The sequence below is a fragment of the Gambusia affinis genome, linkage group LG24 (genome assembly GCF_019740435.1).
Source record: "Gambusia affinis linkage group LG24, SWU_Gaff_1.0, whole genome shotgun sequence".
In the NCBI taxonomy this organism is placed as follows: domain Eukaryota; kingdom Metazoa; phylum Chordata; class Actinopteri; order Cyprinodontiformes; family Poeciliidae; genus Gambusia; species Gambusia affinis.
The window spans coordinates 7,963,180-7,973,715 of NC_057891.1; the positions used below are offsets into that span (position 1 = coordinate 7,963,180).

Consider the following 10,536-nt stretch of genomic DNA (forward strand, 5'->3'; position numbering starts at 1 on the left):
CCAAGTTGCTGGTCATGGCTGATTATTGGCAGATTAATGCGCAGCTGACCTGAAACATGGGATGTGTACCAAAACCGATCTCAGTACTGAAATACAAATTGTACATCAAGTAGGTTGGAGGTGTTTAATTTCAGAAGACCTCTCGCTAGCACCTCTCTGTTCATGTGTGATTACAGTCGATCATTCTGAGGAGGCTCTCATGATTGTTTGTGGAGAGACTGGAATCCTCTGCCCCACCTTATAAAAACCAGGGACAACTTCTTGATTGTCCACAGCATGCTGAGTAGGGTGTAGTATGTGTACAAGTGTCCCTTAAGGGCTCTTGTCTGACCTTCCTGAATAGCTCAAACTCATTCTTCCCAAGCTTACGGGTACTTGGCTTTCTCCAGCACGTACCGAGCACATCAACCTTTCTACTGAGGTTTTAATGAGTCACATCCATGTTAGACACTCCTAAACATATGAAATAAAAAAATAAATAAAATATCTGGAACTGCTAATTTGCTGGAAATATCAATGACAACCATTTCTAGAGTTTACACTCTGTTCGATTGGGGACCAACTTTGTTATATCATATGTTACATTTCCAGTTGTTTCTGGTTTTGCTGCACCTCCTTCCTTAAGTGTAAACAAAGATGGAGATTTCATCGGTCATCACATTTTAGCGGTTTTAGGATTTCTCTCAAGTGTTCCTAGACAAGACTGGTGTGAATGCACCCTAAAACTCACACATGTTCATAAAAACTGTAACAAGAAAAGATTGGAAAACAGAGTATAAATTTCAGCTGCAACATTTAGATGGATGTGTGGGATAACTTCCAACAAATTATGGCTAATTCTTTACCAGACAGACTTTCACTTCACTAAGCACTATCAGTTTCATTATTGAGAGATAAAAGCTTCTACTATGTCTCCTCCAGTCTAACTTTTAATGTCAAAGTGCATCACTGTGCAGCACAGGTGTTCAGCCGCATTTATTACAGAAATCTGTTATCATTTTTCCTTCTGTAATATTGTTTGGAGCTCCCGGTGAATTCATAAAATTTTCTCAGGGTCAGCAGAGAAATCATATTGTTGCTGTTCTCATCCCTCCTTTATTAAAGTCCTGCTTCTCACAGCTTCACTGTTTTCCCCGCCTCGCTGCTGTCCAGCTGTCCATTGACTCACTCTAAACTCGTCCAACTCGGTTAAAGTTGTTATTTCTGCAAGTCATTTAATTCCTCAGGAGCTCAGACTGAATTATATTGAAAGAATTGTTTGGACTCAGAATGCGGGATAAGTGGTTTAAAAGTCTAAATAATAAAAATAAACGAGCAGCCGAGGAGTTCCTGAGGTTTTATGATTTCCTACGAGGTGTCCTGACCCTTCGCTGGTTTTGGTGGCTTTTTATGAAACTGTGGGCAGACGCAGCAATGTTTGAGAAGCTAACACACTTTGTGCTCAGACACAGAAGAATGTAATAGAGTCAGCAGAAGGAAATGAAAGGTCTTAAAGCAGCTCTGTCACATGCACAGCTGAGGCACCAGTGGCTCTACCTGTTTACATTAACTGGGCTTTCTCCGCTTTCTACTGATTCCATCAATCCTTCTGTCTGCATTTCTCTGTCACTTCTGTTTATGTTTCCCTTGGTTTCTTCTTCACCACCCGTCTCTCCGTCTGTCTCCTAGGGTCTGTGTATGGGAAAATGAAATCGGCGTATCATAAATAAAACAAAAGAGAAACACTTTGAGGCCCGGTCGCTCCCTCTGAGCTCAGTTAGAAACACAAAAACTGTTGTGTAAGAATCGGCATCGCATTCAGTCCACAAATAAAGACGAATTCAAATGTTGTCTTCCTCGTCTAGGAGGAAATGGAAAGCAGCAGCCGTGGACAAACTGAGCTCAATATGTGCAACGATGAGTTCAAAACATCTTGTCCAAAATATTTCCCCATCTGTTTTCATAATCAGCTCTGATTTGACTGTTTTCCCCTCAACACAGCATGAGAGCTAAGCTTTTTGTTCCACTTTCCAAAAGGTAAATCTCTTTTTACTGATGGAACTGATAAAGATTTAATGCATCATTACCTTGCAAAGGCATTATTAAACTTTTATATTTTCTATTTTTTCTGTTAAAACCACAAACCTCAATGTGTTTTATTGGGATTATTTCTCTAATCCTACACAGGTTTGTCTTTTAAAGTTCAGCAAAAAAAACAATGGACAGCTTTTCTTAGTTTTTTTCATGGAGGAAACAACTAAGGCCTGTATTTGTTAGAATTATATCTTAAAACACTAGTTGTTCATACAGTAGCATTTTGCCTGATTCTTCCTCCTGATCCATCAGGTTTGGGAGACTTTGTGTTGGTCTATTTAATAAAAACCCCATGAAATCCTCTGAGGTTTGTGGTTGGATTTTGAGAAAATGTAGAAAAGTTCAAGAGGAATGAAAACTCTTCCATGGCACTGCTGTTAAAATGACTTCCCATCTGTTTCCGTCATCAACTGGTTTCCCTCGACTCGTCTTTATTACATAAGAACGAAGCTCCTTGTTGCTAGCTACAGACGGTACAACTCATCTAACTGTTTATGCCTTTTTTTAGTGGCTGTCATTCTGCATTTTTATTCATTGAAAGCAATAAATGCATTCACACCAGCAGATTTGTGCAAAAATAGATCATTATTACCTATTAAATCTGTGTGGAAACATCATCATAGAGCCTGTTATTACTGGTGGCTCCCGTCTCTTCTTACCGTCTCATTTTCTAAACCAGAGCCCCTGCTGTTACCTGCCACTGATACTGTACACACTCCCCGTCGCTGCTTACTATGTAATAGCGCTCAGTGTAAACACGAGCCCATTTAGATGAAGAACGCACGCCAAGGTGAGAGCCAATTTCCAGCACCGTTGTTGACATAAGCTGGTTTGATTAGCAGAGCTGTCTTGATGGCCGAGGCCACGGTGGCTAATGGTTTCCTCTGCAGCACTCAACCTGCACAGTGCTGATTTTAGGGAGACTAGTAAATGCATCAAGCACTAATGAGTATTGTCAACTATCCCTAAACATTTCCACAAAGATTGAGGACCAGTCTCCTCAGATTAGAGGAAAGGTTTGCCACAATTTATCCGTAAAGTCATGCCACCGCAGGGAAAAACTGTTTGTGCCTCTGCAAACTGTGGCTCCGTTTACCCTGAAAAAGCTTCAGCTGAAATGTGAAATGCATATGAATGAATATGCGTGGGAGTGTGTGGCAGTGAGGTGCAGCAGCTGGTACTTTTTTTGCTGAGCAGTTGATATATTTTGCATGCAGTGGGCGTAAGGTGAGCATATAATTGGCAGATGTGCTCACATGTGCATCCATATGTGTTATAATCAGAACTGTAATGAATTTGATGATTAAATGCTATTTAATTGGCATTGTGTGTGTTGCGCTCATTTGTTTAGAGTATGGATGCACCAAAAAGTGTCAGTCGGCTTTTAAAATAATGTAAAATAAGCTAATGTAAACATAATGGTGCAGCAGATTAAACACTGCTGTTGCCCGTTTTATTAAAATGCCAGGAATAAAAATGTTTGCTTACAATATTATATTATATTATGTATCTATACTACTAACACACTCATTTACTAAGATTGTTACTGGCACTTAAGCAGAAATAATATGAAATAAACACAAAATCTTGACCAAATAGCTGGTGGAAACATCCTGCGCTTCCTCTGGCATCTCATTTAAAGGGTTTAATCTATATGAATAATGTTTCTCAGAAACTATTACTTTTTCTTCTGTGTAATTTAAAATTGATTTTAAGCTCTCAGTGTTTTCCTAACACTGATAATGATCTCAATCTTACTTATCTATGGACTTGCCTTTAATCCTACAAGCTGTCCAAACCCTCAGGAAGTGAGGTCATCTTTTCTTCTAACCTTTCCTGAACACCTGAAGGCAGCTGTTTTAATTGCAGACTCAGAACTTTATTATTTTGATTATTTAATTATATTTCATGCTTTTATTTTAATCAGTGCTGCGTGTTTATTATTTAGCAACTCGAGCCAGTAGCCGAGAATATAAAACTTACTTTACTTTACCTTAGCACATATATAGTCATTTTTTTCATGCTATTTATGGCTAATTTTGTGTTTATTTCCTGCATTTTCTCTACATTATTACATTTATCCAGTTTTTCCAGCCTCTAATTGCGTTTTTTACTTGGGTTTTACCCTCTCATAATAATGTCTATCGAGTAGTTTTTACAGTAGCACACTGACATGACAGTGTGTAGCAAATAGTTTGACTTTTATTTTGGCTTTCTGATTAATATTTACCAAGTATGCAACTTTTATCTCAGGCAGTCGTCGATAGACTGAATTTATGCTCCAACTTCCACACCAGTTGTTCACAGGGGTCTTCTGAGCCCGTGCATTGATTTCCTCTACACAATCATGTTTGCTTTTCAATTCGGGACCGCCTGGGAGCCCAAAGATCACGAACATTCAATATTGGTTTCTCACCCCTGTCCCCTTGTGTGCAGCCTTCTTTGGATTCTGCAGATCTCTTAATTGTACTGTGATGCAATCTGAAAGTATACTCGTATTTATGGATAAATGGAGGATGTCAGACAGAGTAATGCTGTTTCATGTTAAATGTCACATTCATCCAGAGAGTGTGTGTGACTGACAGACACATGGTTGCTTTCCAGCTGTTGTGGGGGTATTTGTGGGAGTGTGGGGCTAATGAGCAGTGGGGGGGGGGTTGCTAATTTCCTCCTTCCGTTTCCTGGGGCAGGTGTGGGATAACCGCCATATGCACAGATTCCTCACTGTCACAGGGCGGAAGCAGGCCGCAAACTGCAACACACACTCTGCTTTCACTGCTGCGTGTGTGTAATCGTATATCTCCCAACACGTACCCGCATACACAGCTCTGGATGTAATATGGAGTCTATCAGCGGCTCTCTGAGGGCAGTGGGGGGTGCGGTGTATGGTGATGATGTTCTCAGAGTGCGAGTCAGATGTATTAGACGGCGTGTCATTACAGCTTTCCACTCTAGTTGGTCCCCGTGGTTCACATCACACCTTACTCTGCTGCTCCATATAGACCTCAGAGGGACAGACGGGGGAGTCTCTTCCGTCTCTCTGCCTGTCCCCTGCTAAACATAGCCATCAGCTCCCTTCCCTGTCCGCATCTCAAACCAACCGTCTCCCTGTTCTGCCACAAATTCAGAACTGGATGAATGCATGGACTCAGTGCTTTGTGAAATATTACTACCTCTGGAACCGCTTCAGCATGCAACGATGGGATTCTTCATAACAAACACAAAGAAACTCTTTATTGTAAAGTGGAAATTATCTTTCATCTGAAACGTCTGGCATGTATTTGCATTTAGCCCTCAAATACCCTCATTAGTAAATTTAGTCCATCTGTGTGTGATCTAATCTCAGGATAAATACATCTGTTCTGCAGTTACAGTAAAAAAAAAAATCTACTTGACGATGTATTGTCCCAGAAATTACTGCAATAAATGATAATTTTATTGTTTTGAGACCATTTTCAGGTAATATATTGAAAATGTCATGTTAATGCAAGTTTGCGACAGATGTAGTCCTGAACATATCTTATGATAAAATGACTAAAGCCACGACATGATCGTTTCCATTGGAGTCAAGATTCACTTACTCGTGATTAAGGTGCTTAGGTACCAACTAATGAGTATAGGACGACAACTTGGAGACCGGCATGTCAAAGGTCAGAGGTCATTGTACCCTCTGAAACGTTTAATCAGTTCAGTTTGGCAGTTAGTCATCCAGAAAATGGGACACTGGAAGAATCCGTTTCTCTATTAGCATCATTTGAGATGTTGGGAAAACCGTCGTCTCCAGTGCAGCAGATACTGGTGGTGTAGAAGAAGATATATGTGGCTGCTTTGCCCCGATTATTACTGAAGATGAGAAAAGATGAAATGAGATGCAAAAAGGAGAGAAGCATTAAAGTGAGAGATAATGGAGAGACAAATGAAGCATAAAGAAGAGAGAAAAATGTTGCAGAAATTGAAGAGAGCAGAAGGATTGTGGGTTTTTGGGTGGCCCCGAGTCGAGTTGAGGACCCAGGTGTTGCTCCTCCTTTATTCTGGTGTATCTCCATCCTTCTTTTATTCCCTCTCGTTGCCTCTCCTGGTGGCCTTCAGCGTTTAATCTGGATTAATGGAGGAGCATGACCTTCGCTTCTTTCTCTCCTGCTCTTTCCACTGCTGCTTCATTTCACACCACTATCTAAGGAGCAATTTATTTCCACACAGACTAGACAGACTGCACATCTGTTTCTGTTCTGTCACATCTTCATTTCATATTAAAGTCTTTAGCTTTCTGTCATTCTTCCATCCTCCACCAGTTTTATTCCTCCGGTCTGCGCTTCTGTTCATGCTGACGGACAAGGCAGGGCTGGTAGTTGTTGGGACCACCTGTGAGTCCTGTCCAGCCCCTCTCTATGGGTGGTCAGGTCTCTGCAAACACACATGCTGAAGTCCACATCACCTCAGTCTATGAATATCCTCAGGGGAAAGTCTTGTCAGCCACGAGTGCAGACGCACGCTCCCAAGCAAGATGTGTGCAGCCTAAACTGTGGTGAGTGACTCATTCTAATTGGCTGGTCAACAGGTGCTGAGCTCGACTCGAGGGACCGGACGCAGCAGATGCAGGGATACAATTACAGAACAAGGCAGAAGCTAAGCTGAAAGCTTCTGTATAATAACTACAGTAGGAGCCATTTTTAGGGGGGAAGTAGACGGCGAAATTTGTTCTATGATTCTCTTTGTTGCTTATCTTTTGAAAAAAATTACCCACTACCAAATCTGCTACATCACTATACCACTTACATTCAGTTATGCAACTGTGTTAAAAAATGACACACAATCAAACAAAATTAATGCTTTCATTAAACCAACCCCGAAAGTAACAAATTGAACCGTTTTAGTGGTTTTCAAACATAATCAACTAGGTTATTATTGAACCTGGCTCTAGTAGTATCTGATATCACCACTGCTATATTCAGCAGTATCACGATGTTGTGATTACCTAACACTGTGTAACACCTTTCTTAAAATAGAACTTAGTTTAATGTGCTCTATCAAAAGCTGATTGAAACTACAGTGAACCTTTTTCACAGAAATCCACCTATTTTTATTTTTTATTTTTATTATTTTGTAGCTTGCATCTTAAATATTTGAAAAAAAAATGCAGCTTGAAATACAGAGGTGTACAGCTACTTGACATGCTATTGGATGTCATTTGCAAAGCATCAAATTTAATTTTCTTGACACCAATTGGTTATAATCTCCAAACCATTGATGTTTCCTTATGCTTCTGGGCTAAAATAGTTCCCACTATGCATACTAATGCATATTGAAGTCTATTTGGTTTTTGAACTATAGAAATGTATAGTCATACATTTAGAATGAGTATTCAGGTATTTTAGTTATCAGTGTGCAGCCGGTGTCCCTAACCTCTGTGAACCCAGATGCTTTGGAAAGTGCATCAAGAAAACAACAACTTATATGAGCATTTAAGCTGTTCAAACCTTTCCACAATCAAGAAGAGAGAGATTGAGAAGTTTTGTGTTTTTGACCAAAATCAGTGTAACTAATTCAGGTGCTTCCTTTATAAAATACTTTGCTTATTTCGGCCAGCAAACACCAAACTTCTTCCAGCATCAGAATAACAAGTCTCCAAACAGCCTTTCAAGCTGCAACAACTCTTGCAGGCTCTTGCATCTCTCTGCTTTGTAAACTGATAGTTAAAAACTTTACGCTTCGCTTTATAAGAAGACTTGTTTATCACTCAGGCCCTGGAAACGTAGCATAAGATGGAAAACATTTGAGCCAACCTTTTTGCTTCTTGCGCCTCTCTCTCTCTCTCTCCCACCATTGCTCGGAAGCCCCCCGTGTCGCCTTACCCAGGGGTTTAGCCCCTAATCACCCACAGCTAGTGGGAGGGAACCGGAGACTTCCAGCTGGCTGCCTTGTTACTGCACACCCCTGGGACACACACATTCCTCCACACACACACAACCTCATATATGCTTACCAAGGAATTTGCCGTTATCTCTTGGCATCTCTCCATCCACGTCCCCCTGACAACTCGATCCTGCCAAGGCCTCACCACATAAACTGAGTAACAGCAGGAAGCCGACCAGCAGAGAGCCGTCCTTCACTCCAAACCAGTTCAAACCAGTATCAAGAATAGTCATCATGGTACAATAAGCTATCTGTACAGAGTGAACTTAATAAATTGGAATAAATAAATAAAAAATAAATAATTACAAGGTGTTCACAAATCCTTGAAAGTCTCTAAAATGACTTATTTATAAAACAAAATGTAAGTTGGCGTTAAATACGATAATTGCAGGTCTTAAATTTTGATGTGACAGGACTATTTCATCTTGTATGCATTTTTTTTTTCTTTATCTCACAGGAGGGATCCGTATGACTATCCCACACACTCCAGGACTCACAGGGAGCCAGTCCCTTACCCCGGTCACTATCAGGACCCTCCAGGTCCCAGCAGCTCTGGCCGTTTGCCACTCCCTCAGTCGTCCAACCAGTCCCAGCAGGCGCCCGCTAATCAACGCTACTACCCGTCTGCCCAGCAACACCGTGCAGCTCTGAGACAGGATGTCCCTCCGTCTCCCACGGCTGGTCGCAGAGGGCGGCAGTACTATGAGCCCGCGGTAGGGAGAGGAGACCGGCAGGCCAGCCCCGGCCGCTACACCAGCCCAGACAGGTACCCTACTGCAAAGCAACGCTACGCCAGCCCTGATGGATACCGTTATGGGGATGAAAGACAGCCTGAGCCAAGGCGGAAGGACCCTATGATAGGTGCAGTATAAAGTGATGAAAGTTAAGGTTTAACACGGGCGCTTTGCAGAGAGTTATATTTAAATGTATATAAATATATATATATATATGTTGTTTATTCCAGTATTGCCAAGGTTTATGATGACAGATTTTATAATGCAAAATGAACTTAGATTAAATTGCACAAATATTTACAGGTGCCATATAGATGTTTAAGTTGAAGTATATTCCAGCACTGAAAGCACTGCATTTTGTCCAGAAGGATCAAACAGAAGGTAATAAATGGGGGGAATCACCTTTTTGACAGGAAGCCGACAAACAAAAACAGGAATTAGCTCTCCTTCTTGACTTTTAGGCCTTGATGTTTTGCCGCTTAAGCTTCCTTTACTTCCTGACATGTCGTTTGTTTTTTTTCTTTTGTCCTTTTGCCTTTGATTATGTGGATGAGGCCGACACCTTTACTGTCCGAGAAGAATTTAATTGTGATATTTTTGTGTTTTTTCTAATAAAGTAAGTAAATAAAGGTACTCTTATGAGCTATGCTACTAGTAATGAATTAAACAAAAAATCTTTTCCTCTTTTACATCTCAAACCTGAAATAAGTTGCACTGACTGATGTGTAGCTTAAGGCTTGTTTCAAACATTGTCAAATAACTGATTTTTTTTCTTCTTTTATACAAATACTTTGCAATAAATATTTTTGAGATTCTCATCCTCTTTTCTTTCTGTTCCCGCTTCATCGGGACATTAATATTTGAAACGTGCTGTCAAACTGCGCCATGAATCATCACTTTTTAAAAATTAATTACGATGTTAAGCTGAATTTCTCCTTGCTCAATCTCAAGATAAATTTACCCTCGTGAGATGACTGATAAGAGCAGCCGGCCTCCCGATAATGACTGAATCGTCTCCAACAATTAGGGGCAGGAAAATCTCCACTAGAAAATGATTAATACCCAATTTGCTCTCTGTAAGTAAAGATGGCCATGATTGGTGAAATTAGACTTGATATGGTGCATAATTGTGTGTGGAGACGGCTTTTTCTATCAGTTAATGTTTAATTAGCAGCAGCGCGGGAAGAGAGGAAGCATATGCTGATGGGCCTGGTTTCTGCGTTGGCTTGACCTTCCTCTGTCAGAGTCGCAGCAGACCAACTTTAAATCACATTATTTAGAACCAGACACTTTACGTCTGTTTCATCAACTAATAAATACTTATTGTTTGAGATGTCTGGTGGTATTTAAATGTTGGGAACAATGATACGGTGCACGGCGCACCAAAATAGACAGAAGCGCAGTAAACAAAAGGAAAAAGCAACTGTCTGCTTGTCATCCTGTGACAAAACCCAAGGAAATCTCATGCTGATAGTTTGAAATGAGCACAAACAATCGTCTAATGTTGTCAGTATGAGAAATAAAACCAGTCCAGGATGGATGTACAAAGCCCTCCACATGCATTTCTGATGAAATAGGTTAAATAAAATCTTTAGTTGCATCAGCATAATCTCCAAATTAAAGATATTAATCCATCCATTAATTAAGATATGGTTCAAATTAAAACATTATTACTGGTCGGAAGTATCTGAAAGTCCAATGAGGAGAAAACCATTTTAGGGGTCAGATGTGTGCTACATCTGTCCTCTTATAATGATGTTAATCTGTTTTACACTGCCGAATGCATCCCAGTAGTTGCTGAATGTGCAGAAAATAT

At 40.5% G+C, this 10,536-nt stretch overlaps 1 protein-coding gene across 3 annotated transcripts in view; it reads left to right on the forward strand.

Annotated features, from left to right (window-relative positions):
- pard3ba (par-3 family cell polarity regulator beta a) overlaps positions 1–9,538 on the forward strand; it is a 127,048-nt gene extending 117,510 nt beyond the window's left edge. For all 3 annotated transcript variants that reach the window (XM_044109888.1, XM_044109889.1, XM_044109887.1), the window contains one exon: positions 8,444–9,538. In XM_044109888.1, coding sequence (XP_043965823.1) covers positions 8,444–8,858 — 415 coding nt within the window. In that variant the 3' untranslated portion in view covers positions 8,859–9,538. The remainder of the gene's footprint in view (positions 1–8,443) is intronic.
- The last annotated feature ends 998 nt before the right edge of the window (positions 9,539–10,536 follow it).